We start from the raw sequence: 26,241 nt of genomic DNA, 5'->3' as shown, positions 1-26,241 counted from the left end.
ACAGTGACGTCAACAAGCACATCAAATACAGATAAATAAGAGTAATCGATAAACCACTGGGGAAACCATCCCTGTTACTTCTTAGTAGGGTGTGATGCAAGGGTTACCAAAAAATGGTGAGCTTTCACCAGATGACTGTTGTACTCGTGCGCTCCCCCACAGTGCACACCCAAAAATAAAAAATAAATAAGTGCAGTGTGATGAGGCCTTTACACCCCTCCCAAAAGAAAACATTGGTGCAATTTTAGAGGAGAAAACTGCACTCGTTTTGGCCACTTATTGAACTTTAATAGCATACAGCAAACTCTGAATTAGGTAAATTTCTTGTAATGTGGTACCACACAGCCAATAAAAGACTAGTGGGGATCTGCAAAGGCCTCGTGGGAATCACATAAGGGGAACCCTTTCTGGAAGTGCCGATTAGCGATTACATGGCCTGCTTCGAGCTTGCGTGACCCTTACAACCGAAAGAAATCCTCAGATAATCTCTGTAAGGCAGAGGGGGAGTGCGATTAGCAACTCACAGGTGACCTGTAGTGTAAGTCCAACACCAGCCAGCCGACACTTATAGACCTTGAACGCGCATTCTTTCATTTTCCATTTGCATTTTGGAAGGGATCCTCAGAACTCATAATGAAAACTGATGTACTTTTTCCCGATCCCTCCGCCAAGTGACTGTTTGGCGTCCTCTTGGTGAAATCATGCGTCAAATCCTCTGGATGTTGATAGTGATATGCTGCTTTAACACGGCTCGTCCTTTCTGCCCGGCGCAGTGCACTTGTGTTTTCCATGGACGTAGCGATGGAACTGGAACCAGGTAACTTCTCTTAACATTTGCAGGTTTTCACAAATGACTAGTACAGTTCAGAGTCTGTACTCTTTTACTTTATTTTTTATAATAGAAGTATTTAGACAAGTATTTGTACTTCTATATAATTGCAGAGTGTGCAAACTATTCAGATTTCAACCACATATTTACAATTACAATTCTATTCACAGGACTGTGCTCTGCAATGACCCCGATATGTCCGACATCCCCGTAAACGTCCCAGTGGACACCGTCAAACTCCGGGTGGAGAAGACTGCTGTCCGCCGAGTGCCGACGGAAGCATTTTACTACCTGACGGAGCTCCGTTACCTATGGATCACATACAATTCTATCACTTCAGTGGACACGGGCAGTTTCTACAACCTCAAACTCCTCCACGAGCTGAGACTGGATGGCAATATGATCTCTATGTTCCCCTGGGAGTCCCTCAAGGAGACGCCCTTGTTGAGGACCTTGGACCTGCACAACAACAGGCTCACCAGCCTTCCTGCTGAGGCCATTCCCTACCTGGTGAAGATTACATACTTGGATCTATCCAGCAACAAATTAGCTACCCTGCCCTCGGACCTCATGGATATCTGGCCACCGTTTAACGGTGAACTCGTCACAGCGAACACCTCCCAAAAGGTGGTGCTGGGTGAGTACCAAGGCTCATGTCATGGCCGAACAGGTCAGTCCTAAGTACATCAGCCAGTTGGTTCCATCAACCTGGTACTAAAATAGCTAAATTCTAATTACCCAAACCTATGAGTGCCAAGGCACGATCAATGTAGCAAATTCTAATTAAGTGGCTGCACAGTTCAAGGTCATTGTCCACGGTTAATTTAATCTAAGTAGAGAATATTTACAAGACTGTTTGCTTCATTTCTAGATAATTCCACTCATATTCATCCTCCTGATTGAAAAACATCCAAGCATATGAATGTCAGATTCATTCAGACATTGACTGTTCTGAATTTTTTTGTTCTATGCATACCTATGCATTTTTATCAGGATCGTGAAACAATACCAACATAATGTAGTTCATAGCCTGTAACAACTGAAGGCTGCATTTTATGCACCCCTATGGTGTTTGATTGAATTGGCTTCTTGGAACATACTGCTTGCTGTAATTCAGTTCATTCAACTTGTGTTGCATGGCATAGGCAGGAAGATCATCTTTTTTACGGGTAAAAAATGCCTCATTCATTTTTACTGAGTAATCTAAAACAGCAGCATTAATAATGCCAATACAGTCGATCAAATTGCCAGTTCTCCTTCACTTTAACATGGAAATGCTGTAATCTATTGACGTGACTGGTGAGTGACACTGAATAAAGGCCAGGCCCAGATTACATGCACTGCACTGTCTGACAATGTTAGGACAGCTAATCTGGTTAAAGGGATTTGATATCCACTGGGTACATGTTTTCTTATTGTGTGCAACAGGTGCTTGCACAGTAGCTTGTTGTGATTACACTAATTGTATGAGGCGAGAACAGTGATTGCAAACCACTGTCACGAGAGATCATTCAATGTGCCACAGCAAACGAGCCAATTTCAGAAGATCTGGTCAGAAAATTATTTATTTTTGAAAATGTATCTTTGTTCCCCTGGGCCAGCGAAGTATTGTATTTATTTGAGGGTGTGCCTTGCGTATTTCGAATGTTAAATACTATGTTCCTGGGCTCAATGAAGGTTGGAAAATAGCCCACAAGAAAATGACAAAAAGTAAAGCAAGTCGAGCAACAACCTATCATGTTGTGAAAATTAACCTGTGTTACATACTATGTACACCCGAAAACCCGATTCACCTGATTCCTATTTACAGGCCTCCAAGACAACCCCTGGATCTGTGACTGCAAGCTCTCCAAGTTGATCGAGATATCCAAAATGGCAGTCACGCCCGTGGTTCTCATGGACCTGTTCCTGACCTGCAGTGCACCCGAGAACCTATCTGGCGTCCTCTTTCAGCGCGCCGAACTTGACAATTGTGTCAAGCCCTCCGTCATGACGTCTGCGACCAAGATTACGTCTCCGCTTGGTAGTAATGTTCTCCTGCGGTGTGATGCAACAGGGTTCCCGACACCAAGCCTCAATTGGGCTCGGTCTGATGGATCACTAGTCAACAATGCAGGTATGAAGGGGGGGGGGGGGGGTGTCACTAATACTGTAGTGGTATATGTGTCTGGCACTATGGGTTCAGGTACTACTCAGTGTTGGTGTAAATGTTTGCCTACCTCTACACGATTCTCAAGAATTTGGGATTTTTTGGCTTTTGAGTTAAATTTCAGGATGAAAAATTCATTACAGTCTTTACAGGTAAACTTGCGGTGATTCATAATGTGAATCACAGTTGCACAATGTGGCGATGTTGCAAATGATAGCCTATCAAATGCACAGAAGCTTGCCAAAGCATATATGGCACAGCAAATCAGATGACAGATGCTATACAAACAAACTTGCCTTGGCTCGCCTTGCCTAGCCTTGCCTGGCCTAGCCTAGCCTAGCCTAGCCTAGCCTAGCCTAGCCTAGCCTAGCCTAGCCTAGCCTAGCCTTGCCTTGCCTTGCCTTATAAACATCTCGAAAACGTGCAACTGAAAAGAAACCACTCAGTGCGGGAACCAGGCTGTTTCGGGGCCAACCAGTACAATGGAAAAGGGTCTCTAGGCCTCAGCGCCGCTGAGCAAGAAAAGCAATACAGGAAATATATGTATGAATGTCCTTGTGCTTTATGCCTTGTAGATAAAACAAACAAATCAATTTCATAGTCTTTATATTCACATGTCTTGGTTGGCTCTACAGTACAAGAGTCACCAGGGGACGGCATCCAATGGTCCATCATGAGCGTGCATGGGATCCTACACAAGGACGCCGGGGACTACATTTGCAAAGCCAAGAATGACGCGGGTGCAGCAGAAGCCACCATTTCCCTTTCAGTCGCTGGCACCATGAGCACCACCATCTCTACGCCGATGCCTAGCGCCGGGACAGGATCGACAAGTCCAGACTGGACGTATAATCCGGAAAGAGATTTGACAGTCTCGACCTCGGCCGTGCCCATGGTCCAGACAACCGCAGTTGCGGTCTTAACCAAGTCAAAAACGACTTCTGGTGTTCAAAGGGGTTCGCTTAAACCTGCGAAGATCCAACAAGGTGGTGGCAGACGGAAGTTTGTGTCAGATGAAAATAGTAAGAAAAGCGATGCGTTAAACTTAGTCAAAGACTTGGAGATTGTAGAGGAAACATCTGACAGTGCGGTTTTAGTCTGGACGGCAGAGGGGCTACCCAAGAACTCTCCCCTCACTGTCGTTTACACACCGTACGGGGAAGATGGCGAGGATGACTACAAAAGAACAGTTGAGACTACTGCAGGCAGTGGCAAAATTCTGCTGGAGGAGCTCTCACCTGGTATGAGATACTCGGTTTGCCTCGTGGCCAAGGGTAGTGCTGCCGCAAAAGACCCTTGCATTGACTTCTACACGCTGGACAATGAGGAGGAGGGAGGACAGAACCAATTTTTTATCATCATCAGTGGCATTGCCTGCGCCTTGGCAATGCCGCTCATCGGCCTACTGCTCTACAAGATCCTCGCCCTCTACTGCAAGGTGAGCGAGGCTACTCCGGATGAAGAGGAACTGGAGAAGGAGAGCTATGTCAAGTTCGAGACCATCAACATGAAGCAAAGGACCATGAAGCCTCACCCGACAGAGCTATGGGCAAGGAGGCCCACCCACGAGTCGGAACGACTGTTGCTGTGCTCTCGCTCGAGTATTGACTCCCAGATGACCTTCAAGAGTGACAGTTCCCGGTCTGAATATCTCTGCTGAGACCAGCATGCCATGCCTCAGAAAGATGCTATGGATTGAAATGCCTTTCATAATCCCTATAAAAATGAGATTGAGAAGATAAAACACATCAATTTCAAAAGATTTAGATGATGATTTAGCTGTGGTAGGCCATACATGAACCTTGGCCTTCAGTGGGGATTTACCCAACTTTATCCAACTTTTAAAACCACTGTTAGGGTGGTGCTCACTCTAACTTATTTTGCAAGAACCACACGGGAGACAAGTAAATCATTTTAGACACCTGCAGGTGGAGAGTCCATTCGTCGGTGTGAGTACATCGATGATCGAATGAGGTCTGACTCAGGCCTCTTGCAGGAGCATTTTTATTGAAAGAAACAGAGTGGGGGTGAGAGTGGACAGGATGGGGTTGAAGCCGACGTTGTGTAAACAAAGCAACTTTGATTGCCGAAAAAATGCTAACATTATTGTGAGCCAGCTAGCCGGCCCTGTGAGGTGAATTTGAAAACTGATTCAAAATATAGTATCATTGCCAATACTTAAAATTACATTAACCAGCACGACTGACTCTGAGGTTCATAGGCAAATGGTAACACATGGAGGCTGAAATCTGATTAAGTGCAAGCGAGAGAAATGCTGAAAATGAAGAGGAAAAAGATCTATTACTGCAATTTAGAAACCACAGTTTTAACGCTGCTGCAGTTTTATTCCTATGACCGACTGATATTGTTATCCATGCCGTTATCCATCTTGTAGCCTTGTATTTGTTTAAGGTTTTTTGAGAGTGTCACAACAAACCAGCACCTTTGTTGGACTTGCTTGCAATTCCAAGCAGTGTTTTTTTCTTCTTGTGATATTCAATGCCAAAATATTGAGGGTCTATCAAGGGTTAGATATGAATATCATATGCTAGACTTGTCAAGTCATTCGTTCGTAGCCATCTCCTGACACCCACAACATATGCCTTACGCGACAAATGTTGATAGAATGTGACTCATCTGAACGGTTCATTTTTACATGTACGATCTTTGTTTTCAAGACTATGATGTTCTTTTGTTATAATAAAACTAAATTCAGCTGAAATGTTGTCAAATAATCATAATTTGACAAAGTAAACTGGAATGACATGAAAAATTAGAGGATTAGTGAAATTGGTTGGAAGGGCAGACTTCTGATAGGAGTTCACTTATGTTTGTACAACAAAATAAGGAGGCGCGGGGGTCACAGTAGGCCGCAGGCCTTGCAAGATTAGAAAAATGAAATAAGAAATATGTTTCATTTTGCTACGGCGGTGGTTCTCAATCTGAGGTCTGTGAGCTGTAGTTAAATTGCCATACATTATTCCTATTATTTCTCATGATTTTAAAAAGTGCAAACCTACAGCTGGGAACTTCATGCCAATAAAACCATAATAACCAATTACTAATAGCACAAAGGCTTACAATTACTGGAATGTTGTATTTTCTTTTTGAGAATAAAGGCATACATTTTCAAGAATGTAGAGGGATTAAATTGTCGTTTTCCAGAAAAAAAGGTGTTCACTTGTTAAAATATGACTTTCTTCCCCAATTAAGTTTTGGCTTGAATAGCAATATTTACCGGTATGTGTAACCTTGAAAGAATCTGACTATACGCTTCTAAAATTACCTCTTTTCATGACAAACTATATTTGTTCTAGAGATTACAATTGCTTTCGTGGGATTTTTTTTTTAAACAATTTTATTGACTTTGGAAAAATAGATTCCTTACAAAATGTACTGTGACATCCATCCATCCATTTTCTGTACCGCTTAGTCCCCACGGGGGTCGCGGGCGTGCTGGAGCCTATCCCAGCCGTCATCGGGCAGTAGGCGGGGGACACCCTGAACCGGTTGCCAGCCAATCGCAGGGCACACAGAGACAAACAACCATACGCACTCGCACTCACACCTAGGGACAATTAAACAACGCACAATCAAACCTAGTGCTCAATCGGCCTACCAAGCATGTTTTTGGGATGTGGGAGGAAACCAGAGCGCCCGGAGGAAACCCACGCGGGCCCGGGGAGAACATGCAAAGTCCACACAGGGAGGGACGGAGGTGGAATTGAACCCGCACCCTCCTAACTGTGAGGCGGACGTGCTACCCAGTGCGCCACCGAGCCGCCCTGTACTGTGACATTTTGACTTTTTTTCTTAAAATAGGCGCATTTTATACTTAAGCTTGCACTGTTTAATTAGCGTTAAGAGTCTAAGGGGCTCCTTGGGGAGAAAAAAAGTCTCCCCCGTAAAGAATCCCTGGACCTAAAAAGTTTGCTAGAGGGCGTAAAGATTGGGATTCTGGAACCATGAAAAGCTTTATTTGAGCTAAAGAGTTTAGATTTAGCCACCTCCAGAATGAAGAAGAAGAAATGTGGCTCCAGTGATGCCTAACACAGATTAAAAGCGAGACAGAGCAAACATATTACCCCTTTCATTGTTCATCATCTATCACGGCAGGAGGAAGAATAATTGTGAGAAAAGGTCATAGCCTGGGCCACTGCGGGGCTAAAAGACTAACTGCGTAAATCTTCCAATGCTGCTCTACGAAGTTACTGGTGAATTGAGAGCTGACAATGACTCGTAGTCACAACGCCTATGAATAGAGGTTTTGCTCCCTGACATTTGCTTGTTGTTCTCCAAACAATTAAGGATAATGCGCTGAGCCCATACCGTTCTCGAGAAATTACTCATTCCGGTCAGGGACCGAGGAGCCGCAGGGACAACTTGACGTGCTGGGATCAGGAAACAAGTCTATTGTCTGTGGCATTATTTAACATGTCATTTAGGAATTGTTGTGTTTACCAAAGTTGAATTTGACCCTGGTGATTCATAGGTCTGTCTCACAGTTCTGATGTTCGGGATTCAAATCTCTGGCTCAGGTTCTCCAACGTGGTATTTTTGTGCCCATCCTATGGATGTTCTGTGGGTACTCTGGCTTTCTATCTCATTCCAAAAACATGCTAGGGTCCTAGAGGTCACTAAATTGTCCATAGGTGTGAATGTTTGTTTGTCTACATATATGCCCCTTGCCATTGGCTGGTGATCAGGTCAGATTCTGAGGAGCTGTTGTCACCCAAAGGCAGTTGTGATAGGCTTCAGTACACCCACAACTCTAGTGAGGATAAACTGGATGGATCGCTTATTGGCTGGTGACCAGGTGAAGGTATAACCCGTTTCTCTCTCCAAAGAGTCAAATCTGAGCGACTCCATCGTATCCTTGAACCTAGAATATAGATCCATCTATCAATTTTCTTTCACTTGTCTGGGGTAGGTTCGCAAGGTCACCAACCAACCCAGACCTCCCTCTCCCCAGCCACTACCTGCACCTCTTCCAGGGGAGATGTTCCCAAGCCAGTCTCTCCGGCATGATCTGGATATTCCTCGGGGCCACCAGGAGGCACGACAAACTACCTCATGTGCGTCCCTCCGGATGCTGCCTACCCTAGAAGAGTAATTCCCAACCAATTATCCAATTTAGCTTAATTGGTTTGAAATCACTTGGTCACTTACGTCAATTGGTTTGAAATCACTTATTTATTAAGTACATATGCATCCTTGTTCATCTATTGATGCCAGAACAACTACTGCATATGTTGTGTGTTGTTGAGATGACATCAATATTTCCATACTGGTTCTCACTGTTTGTGAGATTTCTAAGTATGTACAAAAGCTATACAAGATGGATGAGACTTGACATTTAACTCTCCCAGACAATCAGGAATGAGCTACATGGGGAAGGGACATGTCTCTCAAGAGGGAGGTGTGAGGCCAAATTGTTATTGTGTGGGACCATTCTCATTGCTGGCATTTTCCACATTCTGCTCGGGACGCTGACTTAAAGGAGGTTTTGCTCCAGCGCTGGGGTTGCATGTGCAAAATTTACCAAGGGGGTGTCAGGAATTTCAATCTTTGCTTCCAAAACAGACTGGCAGCATGGGGGTCGATGCGAGGAAGGCTACGCACTCTATTTTCTAGCATCTTCACTTTGAGACTTGGGACATACAAGAGGCCGTAAAGTCTCCTCCCGCCTAACTCTCGCCACGGAGTGACATGCAAACGGTCGTTGTGCGAAAGTCGCTTGGCTCAGGGAAAATCTTCCACACTGGTGCTGTCTGTGGGAATGCCTGAGGGAAAGTAAACGGGATTATGTTGGCCGCGACGTTCACGGCGGCACTAATTTATCTCACGGTGCAAAATAGCGGTGCCTTGGCTTTGGGCACTGCATGCTGGAACGAGAGGTTGACACGGGCGGGCAGACACGGCAGTTGTGTTGGTGAGTTTGTTTCAGTATTACACTTTTGAGAATATAGTCTTATTTTTCAGTGAATACAGGCACCTTGATCAAAACAAAAGATGTCCTGGTAATATTACAAGAATAAAAGTTGTAATTATAAAAGTCACTTTTTACAATACAACTTTCTTCTGACTTTCAGGTTGGGGGAGTTATGTACTTCAAATATGTATTCTGATATAGTTACCCATTTAAAAATGTAGCTAGTGATATAATCCAAGTACCAAAATACTAAAGTAATGTAACTTCATCACTTTAAAATATACCTACTTACTCCAATGCCAAAGATTATTTAAAAAAATAAATAAAATAAATGAAATTTGGTCTTTCTGGTCGCAGATATGCTGATCATTGTTGACCACGCTATATATCAGGCGTCACCAACATGGTAGCCTCCAAGTACCACATCAATAACCCAGGGGGCCCTTTTCCAAAAATAGTTTACCAGTGACTGGAATTTGTGATTTTCAAGGAATGTCTGAGAAGTTATCATAAGAAAATGTAAAACCTGATAGAAATATATATAGTGACACATATGGGCAGTTTTTATCTATTAATTAATCCTTTAGATGATCAGTGCTTTCACATAACTAAATGTTATTAATAATAACATATATATATATATATATATACATATATATATATATATGAATACTGTACATACATACATACATACATACGTACGTACGTACGTACGTACATACATACATACATACATACATACATACATACATACATACATACATACATACATACGTACACTACCGTTCAAAAGTTTGGGGTCACAAAATTGTTTGGGTGGCCCCAAACTTTTGAACGGTAGTGTATATATTTATTTAGATAATTATTTATAGATTTTATATATATAATCTTCTGTGTAAAAAATATTATAATATATATGTATACTTATATTCATAGATTATATATAATCTTATACAAATATAAAATATAATTTTTAATTATATTCATAGATTATATATAATCTTATACAAATATAAAATATAATTTATAATATTTAATTCATAATATTTTATTATAATAATATTTACACTACCGTTCAAAAGTTTGAACATACACATACATACATAACTTAAAGTCTTGCTGAATATGTCTACAACACAGACAATTTGGCCTTTCAGATAGGCAAGTAGACTGGAATCAAATTCCAAATTTTGGGACCCCCAAAAATGACACATGCATCCTCATAGTGTTGGAGGATTGCAACCTACAAATTTAAGAATAATGTTGACCGTCCCATGAACCTCAATTTCATTATGTTGTTTGTCGCCCATCGCTCATTGTTTTGCTTCATTCCGCAGAGTTGAGGCAGTATCCATGGTTGCACGTAGTGATATTACCATGATAGAACAACAGAGCAGACATAACATGTCAAGGTCTGTCACTATTAAGGCAACCTCAATAACTCTTTTTTTCCTCGACATTGCTGGAATATAAATGAAGTCTCGGTTGCCACAGTTCTACCGACATCCCGAATGAATGCAAAGTCGACTATTATTTGTTAGTATAGGCTAAGGGTTCATTCACAAACCAGCAAGAACTTCAACCCATTGCAGCCTTGAATTTGAAGCTGCTATGAAGACAGAAATAAACATAATACCTTGTGGTCAGTTTCGCAGCCTTTTCTGATCTTCGGCCATGGTAAAGCCATACACAGGATGGACCTGGACGGGAAGAACCAGAGACGCCTGGTGGCTGGGGTGGCATCTTCCATCTTGCTTGATTTCCATTTCCGTGAAGAACGAATCTACTGGGCAGACAAGCACGCTGGAATCATCTACAAGATGTCCGTGAGAGGCTTGCAAAGAGAGGTGACGTTGAAGCTATTGATTAGGGATGTGTCAATGGATTCAGTCCACTTAAATAAGCTACACATACCAATGATAGGGCTGAGTTTGAGCATTTTTCCCCACTCACACACTTTTGATCATGCTCAGCAAAGATCCGATTGTTGGACATCTCGAAAAGATTAGTCAGATAAATTATATTTGGGGTCTCTTACATTTTGAAAATCCTTTTCTTCTGCAGAAACTTTACTCATCTGACAAACACATCTCTGGCCTTGCGGTGGACTGGATTCGGAATGCCGTGTACTGGACGAGCAGGGAAAAGGGCAAAATCAAGACGATGGATACAAACGGCAAAAGTGAAAAGACTCTTGTGAGGCACTTGACTCAGCCTAGCTCGATTGTCATCGACCCCACTAAAAGGTAACACTAATCAGCTTTTGCGGTACAAATGCATGATACTCGAGATGACCAACAAAAAACGTCTCAAACCTAACCATGTCAAAGTCAAAGTCAAAGTCAAAGTCAGCAGCTTTATTGTCAATCTCTCCACATTTCACAACACACAAAGAGACCGAAATTACGTTTTTCTCTATCCCACGGTGACGAGACACATAACACGATAGACATACATGTACGCGACACAATATAAAAACAAGAAGGCAAAAATTCTAACAATCAATAGGAAGAGTACAAGCGAGAAATATAATAAGATAGTATGCTGTAACTTTTAGTTACTCTGGTCCCTGCATTTCGGTTGTAATCGCTTCCTCATTTTCATTACGTTGATTGAGACACAATACAAACACTCAACACAACCAGGTGCCCCTCTATTTTTTGTCTGGCAATAGCCCCTACCTTCAGCAAACTTCCTTATATATTATTCTGTTTCACGTTATCATTAAGGAGTCTGTGGCTTTTCGCACAACAAAGGATTAAACATATTGAACAAGTTGAACATGTCAGCACTAAAGTTTACTGAGCGGATCATGCACGGAAACTCCCCCCACAACAAAATTAGAAAAAATAAAAATAAAAAGAAAATTTAATAAAAACAAATTGTCACTATGAATATCTCTCTTAACTGAGCAAATCAACGAGTATAAAGTACAAGTAAAAAATGAAATAAAATAACAATAAAATCAAATACGGGCAAATTGTCACTATGAATATCTCTCTTAATTGAGCAAATCAACAAGTACTATATCTTACAGGTTTTTGTTTTGGCTATCTGGTGGAATGATCCCAGGCGTCCATCGGTGTGATGTTATAGGACAAGGTAAAGTGAGGCTGATTAAAACCTTGCAGCAGTTGAAGGCACTGTCCATCGACCACAGAGACAGAAGATTGTTCTGGGTACAGTTTGGTCTGCAAGAAGAAAGTGCCATCGCCTCCTCAGACTATAACGGCAAAGCCCTACACATCATAGATCAGCCCCTTCAGTAAACACACCAAAGTTATTTTCAATCCCTTCCCTTTTTTTACTTGTGTGCTTCACACGTCTCTCTTGTTTGCTCAGGTCCGATTCGCTGAGAATAACACTTTTCTACAAGCATGTGTATTACACTGACGCTGCGTCCCGAGCAATAAAAAGAGTCAACAAGTACACAGGCGGCGAGGGTTTTCACGTCAACTTAAAACAAATGGCAAAGGTCCCAGTTGATATCAAAGTGGTTCATCCTGACAAGCAGCCAACGGCCGACTCGCCATCACTGCTTCAAGGTTGTACTTGACAAACCTGTATTGTTTCCTGTAGTGGTGGAAACCATGATCCAATCTCAATACTAACTCTTATCAATCAGGATGTGATGAACAGAGTGGAAACTGCATCAATGTGTGCTCAAGTACAGCTGAGCAGGGAGTTTGTAAGTGCAGCGGAGGCTTTGCTCTCAGTAAGAATGGCTTCTATTGTGAAGGTAAGAGTTTTTTACTGAAGATGCCACATGTATTTGTTGATGCAAACTTAACTTTTGGAAACAAATCGATTTACTGATGTGTACCTTAGATGTGAATGAATGTGCCCACTGGAACCATGGTTGCTCTCTTGGCTGTGAGAACACCCCAGGGTCTTATTTCTGCACTTGTCCCAATGGATACACCCTTCTACCGGATAAAAAAACATGCAGAGGTAGTACTGGGACACTTGTCTTACGTAAATATAGATTGCTTGTCAGTTTAAATTGGACACTTTTTAGTCTGTGTCTTTAGCTTTTGCCTTGCAGATTCAACCTTAACTGCACAGCGTCAATAAAAGTGTTGGATTGCAGATGACCAGACTGCCCTGACATTGTTTGGGAGCAACCCATTGCTTCTGGGGTCAAGACACTGACACTTTGTATTGTGCACACATATTGACAACTTGAGCTCATTTGACACTCGTTTTGCATCAAAAAGAGTCATTCCATTGTATTTGCTGTTACTTGTCCCTTAAATAATGTTTACCAAAGACAAAGTGATGAGAAGGTGATAGGAATCATATTTGACCAATGGCTTTGTCCATTAAAAAGTGTTTAGCAGGCAACCTTCGCCATGTTTAACATGACAAAAGATCACTGTGGGTATAAAACCAATAACTTACTACTGTGTATACGTATTACGTGTACACCCAGTGTGAGCTAAGCATCAGAGTCTGCTTTCCAAGACGCTTTCATCTATTTCAATAGGATTAAAAATTGACTTCTGTCAAGATAACATTTCTGTATTTGTAAATATGTTTTTCCCCTCTCATCAGAGATCATATCCTGTGAAGGCAACACCACTGAGTGTGGTCATGGTTGCCTAGCAACTGATGAGGGGCCCGTATGTGTTTGTCCAAAGGGTTCTGTATTAAACGAAGATGGACAGGCTTGTACAGGTACCAATTTACAGAATTCTGTGTAATGAATCAATACAGATTAAATAAAATGAATAAAATAAACTATTCTTTCTTTAGATGAGAAGGAAAGGTGAGATAATAATGTTGATAATGTTTAACATACTTATTGTACTTGTACATGTACTTATTGTAACAGTGCAAAGTAGTAGTCAGAGTTTAAGTATGGATTAGGTTGAAGATTGGTTTTGGGTTAAGGCTAGGTTGAGAGTTTTTCTTAATATAAAATATCATTTATAGCATAGCATCTTAGCTACTTAAGCGCCTGGAAAGTAGTTGGGGTGCCTCAGTGGGTGCCTGCGTCCGTCGTGGCAAGCGACAACCTTAACCACTTGGCTATGGCTGCTCCGTAAATGTTTACAACTATCAATGCCACAAGAGGAATATTGCAATATTACCTGTTAGGGCAATAGTGAGTGGACTTTTGTCATTTTTACTGTTGCAGGATGCTCCTCCGCAGACAAAGGAGGCTGTAGTCAGCTGTGCATTCCTATCTCCCCTACTAGGTGGCTATGTGATTGCCTGCCTGGCTATCAGCTCCATCAAGATGGCAAGCGCTGCATTGCCTCTGGTGTGTGACACTGTGACATTGTGAAGGAGCTGATCAATAACACGACACGCCTTCATTAACTTTGCACATGAATTTTTGATTGATACTTTAGAACCATCACCATATCTGCTTGTTGCCACTCTGGTGGCTGTGCAGACAATAAACAGTGATGGCACTGAGGGCCAAACCCTTGTGGATGAGCCCAGAGGACCAATTGGATCTTTGGACTATGACCCAGTGTCAAACCATGTAAGGAAAAAAAACGCTTACAATGATACTGTCAAGACAGGTGTCTTTGAGGGCTGTGCTTAGCATGTTTTAGGTGTTTCTCTTCTCCCAAACTCCTGATTCAAATGATCAGGATCATTATCAGGCTCCCGAAGAGCTTTCCGATCATCTGATCATATGAATCAAGTGTATTGGATGAAAAAACATTATGATGCATAGTTGCAATCAAGCACCGCAGTTTGTGCTGTAATCGAGACGCACAGCGTACAGGGTCTTGTTTAGATATGGGCATTGAGTACAGGTCTTGTAACTGAACACTTCCCAGTTTTATTTTACATTTGGTTGAAGTAAACCGGGGTAAGTGTATTGAATGTGCACTTTCATTGCATTTAAAGGTGTACTTTGCCAGCACATCTCAGAAAATCATCGAACGGGTTCATATGAATGGCGGGTCCAGACGGAGCCTTGTTACCGACGGTCCAGACTCGAGTAACGGGCTGGCTGTCGACTGGATCCATCGCAAGATTTACTGGACTGTTACGAGGTGTGTGAATGGACAATTTTATAATGAGATTAAGCAAGTTACAAATTTGCATTCAATTGAATGGGCAAGTGTTTCTAAAACGTTTCCCCCAGATATTGTACTTCTAAAGCATAGGAGTCAAACTCAAGACCCGGGGGCCAGATATGGCTCGCCACATCATTTTATGTGGCCTGCAAAGACAAATTGTGCATCGACTTAATGAGTCAATACTAAAATTACAAACTGTCTTCCCTTTAAAAAAAATTAAAGGTATTGCTAACAATTTTTATTAGGATTCATCATTTTAAAATATTTGAACAGTTTACTATTGGGCCTTAATTTCAAAACCCGTTTTTTATCATTTTATGTGTCGCCTGTATTGAATATAATATGAGGCGTCAGAATGGCCCTCCGAAGGAAACTATGACTACGATGCGACCCGTGACACACATGAGTTTGACTCCCCTGTTCTAAAGGATTAGAACTAATTCAATGATTTAAATGTGACACTTCCAGCTGTCAAAAATAATGTTAAGCTAACACCATTTATGCTGAATCCTTTTAAAGTAAAGGGTTTAAATGTGACACTTCCAGAAAGTCAGCAGTGGTCAGCAGTACCTTGGATGGACTCAATGTGACAACTGTAGTAAGCAGTGGACTCGACAAGCCAACATCCATCACAGTTCATCCTCTGGAAAAGTCAGTTAGACAACAAACTGTATTGCTATTTGTATTTGCTATATGTATGTATATTGTATTTTTCAATGGAAAAAAAATCTCAATACATGTACTGATTGAAGACGTCATATATATTCTACACATGGTTTCATTTTTTGAGGAAGTTGTTCTGGGCGGATATCGGACATCAACCTAAAGTGGAAAGCTGTTCTTTATATGGGACGGACCGCACAGTGATCGTGAATACCAGCCTGGTGTCACCCGGAGGTCTGACTATTGACTTCGCAGATAGTCGTTTGTACTGGTGCGACGGAGGCAGGGTAGAGACGTGCGCCCTGGATGGTTCTAAGCGACTGATCTTGCTAGAGAACCATGTAGGTGAGGTTAAGAAATGGCAATGGTCTTTTTTTAAATCTTTACCTAATGATTGAATCTCACCCATACCGCCTATCTTGCTTGATTTCCTCTCCTGACTGTCTCAGGCCAACCATTTGACCTGGCCGTGTTCGAGGACAGGCTATGGATGGTGGATAGGGAGCACCAGCAGCTGATGAGCGTCCACAAGCGAACGGGGAGGGAACTGCAACGTCTCCTTGGTGACCTGGTCCAACCTGCGTCCCTTGTGGTGGTGCATCCGCTTGCTAAACCAAATACAGCAAGTAAACAAATCATTATTTTGTAACTCTAAATGGGTTGGGGTCTGGGGTAGGGTCCACCCATTGCGCATGAATTGAAAACGAATTGGAAGTTTCTTTCCGTTGAGATTGCTGGAGTTTCCCAACGTATACTTTTCCAATCACAGTTTTCAAAATCAACATGGAATTGAATAGTCAAGATGAACAATTCTGTATTTATTCCATCTTGGTACGAGGAAGTCGATTTAGTTAGAACCACTCCTCAATGGGGTTTTGGCTGGGATTAGGGTTATGGTTAGTGTTTGGGGTTTGATTTAAGAGTTGGAGTAAAGGTTGGGGCTAGAGTAAGGATCTGGGTTTGGGATTGCTTGGGGGTTGGATTCTGGGTTTAGTTAGAGTTAAGAGTTGGGTTGGGTTATGGGTTGTTTAGTGTTACTGTTAGTGGGGTTAGGGATAAAGTCTGTGCTGTAAATGTTGGATTCTCAGTTTTTTATTGGGCTAGGGTTAGACAACAAGCCTGTGGTTGTGACATCAGTCCCAGACAAAGCACTCAACGATGAAAGCACACCGCAAATGGCATTGAACAGAACTGCCCTGGACTCGGATTTTGAAGCGAAGACATTCACAGACAAGATGGTGTCAGGTAACTGCGGCATATATTGGGAAAGCTGTTCCTTTCAATCGTAATACTCAATCATGTATTTATTTTTGTCCACAGGCGAGCGCAAGTGTTATTCGGCAGAGCCGTGCGGTCCAAACGCCAAGTGTCGCGTGAATGCCGGCAGCCCGACCTGCTCTTGTCTCGAAGGTTTCATCGGTGATGGACACATGTGTGTGGGTTGGTATAGTTAGTACATCACTCGAGCATAAGAGCTACAGAAAATTCTCTCCAGCATTTAAGCATTTTCCCCAGGAAAAAAGTGGGTGGTAAAAAGCCCACAAACCCCATGGGTATTACCTCCAACCCCGTGAGAAGATTTTGCATTTTGAACCTTGTCACCATGAAAAGTATGGGTATGGCAACACTGATTTCACAAATGCTTATTCAGATGGCGTACCAATATTTTTGTCTATAACATGTAGTGGAACGCGTGGCATGTTATCTCTCATTAAACTGCAGCAATGAATGTTCCATGCTAGATCCTGATGAATGAAAACTGGATAAAAACTCAAAAAGTGCTTTCTGGAAGTGCCAGACTGGTTTCCACAGCAACGGGCAGACATGTCAAGGAGTGTTTGCAGCTAATTCCACTTGTATTCCATGTCATCATGCCTTTTTCTGTCTGTTTGTTTTGTTCTAGATTCACAAAAAATGCCGCCATCGATGACGACCAGCCACCCTGGAAACTCTGTTGAGAGTTGTCCCTCCACCCATGAGTCATACTGCTTGTACCAGGGCATCTGCTTCTACTTCCCTGAGGTGGAGTCCTACGCCTGCAAGTAATTCACCTTTTTTGTCTTGTTAACGTGATAACTACTGTAACTGATCAAAAACATCCATCATAGAAAAGCTCCTGGTTATAATGAACAGTTTCAACCAGTCGGGGTCACTATTGTTCCGTCAAAGCCGCAGCTGCATTTTAAAGCCAAACGACAGGGAATCTGGGTACACAAGTCACCGTTACGTGTATGCAGATACATGCATTGGGATTTGATCCATTTAAAAAAGATTAACATACAATACACCTACATTATGTTTATTATTAGTAATGCGTGTGTTTGTGTTTCTTCCTAAAAAAGGAATTGCCATTTTGGGGGAACTCAACGTTCCAACAGTACTCCTCCACCAAGTTGGAAAAGATTATGCTTGACACCAATTTCACCATTGGACAAACTGGTGTTACAAATGTGTCATCCCATAACTAAAATAATTGTAATGCCCCATCCACAAAATTAAACAAAGTGTGACATTTTGGCTTGAGGTAGCTGTTCTGGCGAATTATCGTACTTTGACCAACTTCTACTAGAGCATTTGCCCAAATCAAAAGCTCGAATCTTCAACAGATGAGCAATACGGAGTCAGCCAAATTGGTATGAAGGAATTTTAGAATAGGCCTCTCTGGCACACGTAATTAGATAGCTTGAGCTATGCCATTATCTTGCTGTGCCCCTTATCTTGCTTTCACTATCCTTCCGTTCTTTATGAAACTCTTTGCCCATATACATATTAGATGATTTCCGTTAAGACTGCAAGGTCACACATTATCACACAGGCTAGGCAGTATCGTCCTCTTGTAGGTGGCCGGCCAAGAGTATACGTACTGGAGGTGGGGGTTAGACCTTCTTCCGCAAACTCGCAAAAAAGGCTCCACGGCCATGTCTCAATCTTTCGGGCACACATCCATTTTCCATACCGCTTGTCCCCACGGGGGTCAGGGGCATGTTGGAGCCTATCCCAGCAGTCATCGGGCAATAGGCGGGCAGTTGACACCCTCAACTGGTTGACAGCCAATCACAGGGCACGCATAGAAAGAACAACCTTTCGCACTCGCACCAATGGGCGATTTTGGGAACGTGGGTAAGAAACCGGGGTACCCAGAGAAAACCCACGCGAGCACGGGGAGAACATGCAAACTCCACACTGGGAGGGCCAGAGCCGAAATCGAACTCGCAGCCTCTGAACTGTGAGGCAGACGTGCTAACCAATGCTCTACATGTCGCTCCTTTCTGGGATACATTGAATAATTAAACTGAGAATGCAGCCTCCTAGTGATTACTGTTAGCATAGTGAGCATTGAAGATAAAGTACTGGCTAAATATAACAGAAGTCATTTGTGGCAAATTCCAGGGCTTAAGTCCAGCTCGGGAATTCGCCATATGAACCCCAGTCGAGAGCAAAAAAAATAGCGGTGCCAAATTTAAGCACAATAATCAACACATTGTTCATTCAAAAGCTGTCTGACAGTGTTAGCCAGGTATTATCATCACAGCAAAAGATAGTACTAGTAATGGGTTGCTCAACGGTCATCCGTTGCAGCTGTGTGGCCGGCTACATGGGTGAGCGCTGTCAGTTCAGTGACTTGGAATGGTGGGAGCTGCAGCAGACCGAGGAGGAGAAGCGAAGGAACGTGGTCGTCGCCTCGTGCGCGGTGCTCCTGATTTGCCTGCTTTCCATCGCCGCCTGTCTCATCTACTGCTACAGGTGTGTGGAAGGGTCTAAATGCTTTGACATTTTCTTTTTAAGGTTCAGTTCAACATCAGCCGTCTTTATAGGAAATCAATGAGGCAGACAATAGTAACACTTTTGAATGAGTCAACAAGTTTGATGTTCTGACAAAAGTATGCGGCAAACTACAATATCCACTAGCCATGTGGGGCGAGACACAGTTCCTGTTCCTTTCCTATTGTACTATTTTGTATTGGAAGTCAATACACTACTACTGCTCCAGTGACAAAAGAAAGCACCCGGTAAGGGCTTATGAAAATTGGGCACGCCGAAAGTGATGAGAGCGTCTATGTGTGGCGGGCCACATGTGGCTGCATGTAGTAGCGCTGCGTAGCTCAGTGACGACACAGCTGGAACATCACTTTCCTTTTATTTCCACCCGAGCTATTGAGAAGTAGCTGATTTGCTTTGCTGTTGTTTTGCCGACTTATGGACGAGGCTGTCGGCGTTTGCCACGCACTCTTGACTCGCACCCACTTTGCACTTCTGTCCTTGCCTTTGCCTTGATCGCAGTGCCCCCTCTGTGGAACTGGCACGCTTTCAATTACATGCCTGGTTTAGCTCGTTGGACAGCAATTACGCATCAAAATAGGCCATTTCGCTGCGATCAAATGGAGCCGCTCAGGTATGACCCCACGTGGCTGCCAATAGCTCAGACTCAAATTGCATTCTGCACTTGACTGCAAGTGCACTTGGGCGCTCTTTTTGAGTTTGGTGCTTCAGTGTATTTGCGATAGAGGAGGCAGAAAAGAAGCCACTTGGTGCATAGTGATATGTATGAGACACTGAACAACTACCCTGGTTCTAGAATTGACTTACCTAAAAGCACTGTCAAATTGACAGAAACTACACAAACACTGGATTTGCTTACTAAATCTCTGGCGAGCAACAACAATGCATGAGTTCTATGAGAAACTTCGCCTTATCCTGGTGCTGAGACAAATTATGATTGTCTGGCCTTGGCAAAGGTCTTGTTTTATCTGTAAAGAAAAGCTTTTCCACGTAGATGTATAATAATCCAGAAATTGGGGTAGATTTGATTCTCTATGTTCAGATCAACTGGGGCTTAATAAATCATACGGCATATTCATACACGACACTTTGCATTCCGGATATCTCCTTGAGTAAATCTTCCTTGCATAAACTACACCAAAAGTATTCCAAGTGAAGTCGTGTCTCACAAATACAAAGTGAAGTTGAGTTTTTGGCAAAGTTTTTTTTAATGCAAGCACGTCATAAATTTGGCTATTTCATTCTGCCTGAAGTCAAGTCATGTGACTCGAGTCCTCTACTTCAGGTGTAATCGTACTCTCTGTCTGTGAAATCTCTGTCACTTCGAATATGTGCAGTCGCCTTTTCTTGTGTTTAGAACTCGAGGATTCTTTCTCAAGCAGCCTTCAGCAGATAACGTGAGTGAGACCAGTGTGGCAGATGAGGACGTGTTGGGGATTGCAAAAGATGGCATCCACGAGGTAAGCATATTCGCCACTGGTACAGCTGGAGGGGAGGCGGTACTGTCTCCCCCAATTTGGGTAAATTTCTCAATTATTCCTGGAACTTTTCCCACATTTCTAAGGTTCCCCGTAGATAACCCATAATGAGTCTTTAGCAGCATTTTTTGAAGAATTTTGGTTGTTCGCAAAAAACTTGACATTATTGCCCCCCTGCCCCCAGGAAAAATAATCCTAGCTCCGCCAGTGATATCACCAAAAAATGGTGCTATACGGCCTTCCAAAATGGAGTACTATTCTTTTCAAAGGCAGTTTTTGATAACAACTCTTCCTCACTCATGGGACAAATTTAGGTACCACATGAGCATTCCAATCATCATAGTAGTATCCTAATCTGACTTGGCAGGTGTCCATGGCGGTAAATAACGGCCCAAAAGGAAGCATCCTCCCGACAACGGGTTGTCCTAGGAGGGCAGTATGTCCATCCTGCTCATCAGAAACAGGTACTGGAAGCTTTTGTGAATGGCCAGCTTGTTCCCTGAATCTGTACCGTTTTTTTCCATGTATAATGCGCAAAATTTAACTAATTTATTGTCCTAAAATCTGGGGTGCGGATTATACATGGGTACAATTTTTTTTTTTTGAAGAAGAAGAAGAAAATCATAGTACAACAATTTTTGAAGAAAATCTTGTCACGGATGGAGTGTGGAAAGGAGCAAGGCGACCAAGTGCAGCTTGGACCAGGGTTCATTGGAGGAACTCAAAACACAGACTTGGTAAACTAACATAACTCTCTAACAAAACCAACAACAGGACTGACCGACAAAGACGTGGAACAAAAAGACAGGGTGACATTACCAAAGACAGGAACAGAAACCTGTGTTATTGTCAAATATTGTTTGTTTTTTAATCTCCATCGTGGACTGGACGTCATACGGAGGCAGTATCACCGCGCATGCGCACTATGGATCCGATGCGAATAGTCCTCTTCTCTTCTTGACTGACAATGAATGTGATAGTTTAATACAATCAGCAAATAACAAAATGCGTATTACAGGTAATATTTTATTTCACAACACTTTGCCTTGTTCCTTTCGTCTCTGCTGTTCACTTCAAACACGCTCCATACGAACTCAATGCTCTCGTATCAGACGCTTGCTCGATCACCTGCTCGTTTGCTCTCACAATGTACCCTACACAAATCCGAAACATTTGTTGCGGCTCCGAGTCACGACGAGGGGCAAGTTTTGGTTTCCAAGCGTGTTTTTATTCCTTTTCAACTTCTCTCCCATACAGAGCCGCCTTTTTCACATGTCCGCACGTCACTTTGCTCTCTTTTCATTTTAACCTAACTGATCGCGGTGGTGCCTTTACGGGCAGTCGGAGAAATCAACGCCAACAAAAAAAATACATCCAGCCTAGTTAAGACCATACCAAAGACTATAAAAATGGGACCCATTGCCTCCCTGCTTGGGACTCATCATTAAGGGTTGGAATTGGGGGGTTAGATCACTAAATGATTCCCGAGCGCGGTGCCGCTGCTACTCACTGCTCCCCTCTCCCCCAGGGGATGGATCAAAATCACACGGGGATGGGTCAAATGCAGAGGACAAATTTCACCACACCCAGATGCGTGTGTGACGATCATTGGGACTTAAAAAAAAATAAAAAAATTTGGGTGTGTATTATACATGGGTACAGGCTTTTTTCCAGCATCGACATGCCATCTTTAGGGTTATACATGGGGGCGCATTATACATGGAAAAAAAAAGTAATTGTTACTTTTCTGTCAGGAGACAACCAGTCCGAAGAATCGGAGACATGGTCCAAACACAATAAGGCGTACGAGTGTTCCATGGTGTCTGCTGCTGCGATGGAGGCCAACCAGATATCCCGCCACAGCTCGAGTCAGTCGCCAGACCCCAACCTCCAGACGCAACTCCCAAGTGTAAAGTTGGCGACTTCCTGCACAGTTTAAGTCTTTCATTACCTGCTTCTTTCACCAGGGGCTACACAATGGCGTTGACTGAATTTGTTCTATAAAGTTCTGTATTAACTTCCCATATCTGAATAACTCAACCAACATTCCAGAATTTGTATTCATAACAGAGTGTCGTAGAAAACCAATGGGTGGAAAGTAATGATGATATTTTTGGAATGCTTGGTCATTTCTGATATAGTATCCTGTTTAACTAATGGGTAAAACCCATATTTGTTTTATCATCCTATTAGACAGTAGATCTTGGATACGCAACATTGTATATTATAAACTTTTAGCATTTATAAGCAATAACACACAACTGTCACATAAAACTTGTATAGACTTCCATTAATAAAACTATAATCACAAATTCTGATTACTGAATCAAAATTGACTATTTATTTTCTTTCTGTATCTCTCTGTTTAAATTTGTCATAAAATATACTTTTGAACTGATATTGTTGATTTTTTTTGGGTGGGAAGAGGGTATTCAGAGGAAAAAAAGCCCTCAAGGGTCACATGGATATTGATTTTCCTGGAAAGCGGACACTTACCTATATATTGGCCTCCATTAGTGCTAACGGATAGAGGTCTTGGGCCGAAGTCCAAAGAGCAAGAGTCAATTTATCGTGAATTACACTTCAATTTGGGCAGAGGGTCAGGAGAAAAGGAGTCATTGACTCAGGGAGTTTAAAGGCGGGCACTTGAGTGAGGTAAAGGGACATCCTGTTCTGTATTATAATAAATAGATAAATAAATAAATAGATAAATAAATCCTGTTAAATTACAGTTAACTACAGGCAGCGTTACTGTTATGAGACACCAGCCTCCCCATATGAAGCACAACTAAGTTGCGATCACGAGCGGCAGTGTTCATTTCATTAGTTTTCAAGCTATCTTCACCACTCTATATTGGCCGCATGGAAATTATAGAAGAATTCTAGCAAGGTGCATTTCTCAGTTTAGACAGGTTATTTAATGTCACTTCAAAATAATAAATGACGTTATTGTCATATAAAATGACCTATGACGTGACAGAAGGGTGTCCATAAAAAATGGTACTGGACTGTTTTAAGTCTGACTGTTAATGTTATGCTAGAATCTAGATAATTTTTTTGATAAAAAAAAGATTAACTTTGGATGTTACACTACCCTAAAAAGAAAACATTTTATATTATCACACATGAACTTTGTAAAGGAACGAAGATACTTTTTGCAGAAAACTATTGGCCAATTTGCAACAGTGGTTTCGTTGTTTTCCTGCCAGATGGGTCGAGCTTTGTCCGCCTTGCTCCCGACTCCATTCCAGCCGGGATGACAGCTGATGAGGTCTTTGGTAGGGAATTAGGGAGCCACTCAGAGGCTTTGGCACTGATCCTCCGGGTCACACCGCGCCTCTGCTGCTGGGACAATGTTACACTGCCTTTTACAAGGATTTAGGCTGATTCAAAAATCACAATAGTGAAGGGAATGCGGGGGTCTTAATGCATAAACACACAAGCCACAATGCAATCCTGGAAGCTGTCCTGGAACTTTTGGATCCTGAAGAGACGCCACGTAGTTTTAAAGTATTACTATTGATCTTCACCAATGGATCTTGCTCCCATGTCCATTACGGGTGCAGAAATAATTCATAAGCTGTAGAAGCTTCTACTATCCAGTGGATGGCGACAGTGCATTTGAAATTACTGCTACATTTTACATTTAAATTGACTGTCTACACGTGGTTAGCTTCTAATGACAATGTGTGACAGAAAACCTTTGCTAGTAGTAAAGGTTAGGGAGCAAGACCCAACCTGGATAGTGTTAATATCAGCACTATTTCATTTCTAACCCATTTTACAATATAGAAATTGATTTTGCAAATGGCTTACAGATTATGATTACATACTGTATATTATAACGACTTTGGGTTAAAAAAATAATGCACGTGCAAGCGTGGGAATGCTGGTCTGTATGCCACAAATTCACAACACGTAAAAATACCAATTAGTACTCACCTATCAGCAATTTTATTACATTTTTGACTCAGTAATAAGATAAGATAAGATAAGATAAGAGGAACTTTATTAATCTCACGTGTGAGAAACTGCATGTAACAACAGCCCGATTTACAGGAAGGTACAAGTAGGGGGAAAAGGTGCAAAAAAGAGACTTCTGGACCGTAGTCCTCCGGCATAAAAAAATAGAATACAATATAAAAAGAAAAATATGGAAAAATAACAACAATTGTAGTAAAACTAAAAATATAAGCTATGAATATTTACAAAAAGAAGAAGATAAAAATGTAGTGGTAAAGTGTCGTAAAGTGTATGAAGTGTATGAGTTTAGTAATGCTAATAAAAGAAGTAAAATAAATAGTGCACAGGTTATGGAAGTGAAATAGATCTAGGCATTGTGTGGCAGAGGATATTGCACATTGGAAGAATTGCACGTTATGGGGAAAGTATTGCACAGAAGGATGTGTTTACAGGTTGTCATTGTACAGCCTGATTGCAGTGGGGATGAAGGAGCTGCGGTAGCGTTCCTTCTTACACGGGGGGAGTCTGAGTCTCTGACTGAAGGAGCTGCTCAAGTTCTCCAAGGTCAGATGCAGTGGGTGAGAGGGGTTGTTCCTGATGGATGCTAGCCTGGCTAGCACCCTCCTCTCGCCCACCTCCTCAACAGTGTCTAGAGGGCAGCCCACCACAGAGCTGGCCCTCTTAACCAGTTTGTTGAGCCTCTTCCTATCCCTCTCTGTGCTGCTCGGAGCCCAACAGACCACAGCGTAGAGGATAGCAGAGGCTACCACTGAGTCATAGAAGGTTTTTAGCAGAGGCCTGCTCACTCCAAAGGAGCTGAGTCTCCTCAGGAGATGGAGGCGGCTCTGTCCCTTCTTGTAGACGGCGTTCATGTGATCCGTCCAGTTCAGTTTATTGTTGAGGTGAACACCCAGGTACCTGAAACTGTCCACGACCTCAATGTCCTGACCCTGGATGTTCACCGGTGAGTGGGGAGGTGCTCCTCTCCTAAAGTCAATCACCAGCTCCTTCGTCCTAATAATGAACATGCAGTGGTCCTATATGGTACTAAAATATATATGATGCACTGAACACAATCGACTGCAAGAATCAAATGTTTTATTCTAACGTGCAAGTGTGTGAATGCTTGGTCAGTATGCCACAAATTCACAACACGTAAAAATATCAATTAGTACTCACCTATCAGCAATTTTATTACATTTTCGACTCAGTAATAAAGAACTGCTATCATTTCTTTTTTAAATATACATCCAGTGGTCCTATGTGGTACTAAAAATATATATGATGCACTGAACACCATTAACCACAAGAATCAAATATTTTATTCTAAAGAACCGCTTGTTACTCAAATGTATGCACACAACTCGAGACAAAAATGGCCCAGCAATGGCTTGTATCGCAAA

At 42.3% G+C, this 26,241-nt stretch overlaps 2 protein-coding genes across 5 annotated transcripts; both read left to right on the top strand.

Moving 5' to 3' along the window:
• The first annotated feature begins 643 nt into the window (after positions 1-643).
• lrit3a (info leucine-rich repeat, immunoglobulin-like and transmembrane domains 3a) lies at positions 644-4,638 on the top strand. The gene is given in 5 exon segments (XM_061292578.1): positions 644-682; positions 684-817; positions 1,000-1,466; positions 2,640-2,945; positions 3,614-4,638. Coding segments are annotated over 5 exon segments (1,971 nt in total).
• Positions 4,639-8,433: 3,795 nt separating this feature from the next.
• On the top strand, positions 8,434-23,273 carry egf (epidermal growth factor). 4 transcript variants are annotated; one of them, XM_061289156.1, is made up of 22 exons: positions 8,434-8,910; positions 10,558-10,757; positions 10,975-11,156; positions 11,948-12,175; positions 12,253-12,455; positions 12,536-12,649; positions 12,739-12,861; positions 13,465-13,587; positions 14,051-14,176; positions 14,268-14,404; positions 14,779-14,927; positions 15,501-15,605; positions 15,745-15,962; positions 16,067-16,243; positions 16,722-16,862; positions 16,938-17,057; positions 17,521-17,659; positions 19,197-19,361; positions 20,755-20,857; positions 21,243-21,339; positions 21,484-21,612; positions 22,630-23,273. In XM_061289156.1, exons 1-22 carry the CDS (start codon positions 8,784-8,786, stop codon positions 22,812-22,814), a joined length of 3,291 nt encoding a protein of 1,096 aa, XP_061145140.1. In that variant the 5' UTR covers positions 8,434-8,783; the 3' UTR covers positions 22,815-23,273. The 4 variants fall into 4 exon arrangements, with proteins under 4 accessions (XP_061145140.1, XP_061145149.1, XP_061145157.1 ...); XM_061289165.1 differs by lacking the exon at positions 21,484-21,612; XM_061289173.1 differs by lacking the exons at positions 21,243-21,339; positions 21,484-21,612.
• The last annotated feature ends 2,968 nt before the right edge of the window (positions 23,274-26,241 follow it).

This window comes from Syngnathus typhle, linkage group LG1, assembly GCF_033458585.1.
Source record: "Syngnathus typhle isolate RoL2023-S1 ecotype Sweden linkage group LG1, RoL_Styp_1.0, whole genome shotgun sequence".
NCBI classification, from domain to species: domain Eukaryota; kingdom Metazoa; phylum Chordata; class Actinopteri; order Syngnathiformes; family Syngnathidae; genus Syngnathus; species Syngnathus typhle.
Note: the sequence above shows the minus strand (reverse complement) of the source record. Positions and strands in the feature narration are given on the sequence as shown.

Coding starts and splice junctions, on each gene's coding strand:
- egf (XM_061289156.1), top strand. CDS start 8,784: ATGTTGGCCGCGACGTTCACGGCGGCACTAATTTATCTCACGGTGCAA. Junction 14,177..14,267: donor CAAGCGCTGCATTGCCTCTG/GTGTGTGACACT, acceptor TTGATACTTTAG/AACCATCACCATATCTGCTT. Junction 21,613..22,629: donor GAACTCAAAACACAGACTTG/GTAAACTAACAT, acceptor CTTTTCTGTCAG/GAGACAACCAGTCCGAAGAA.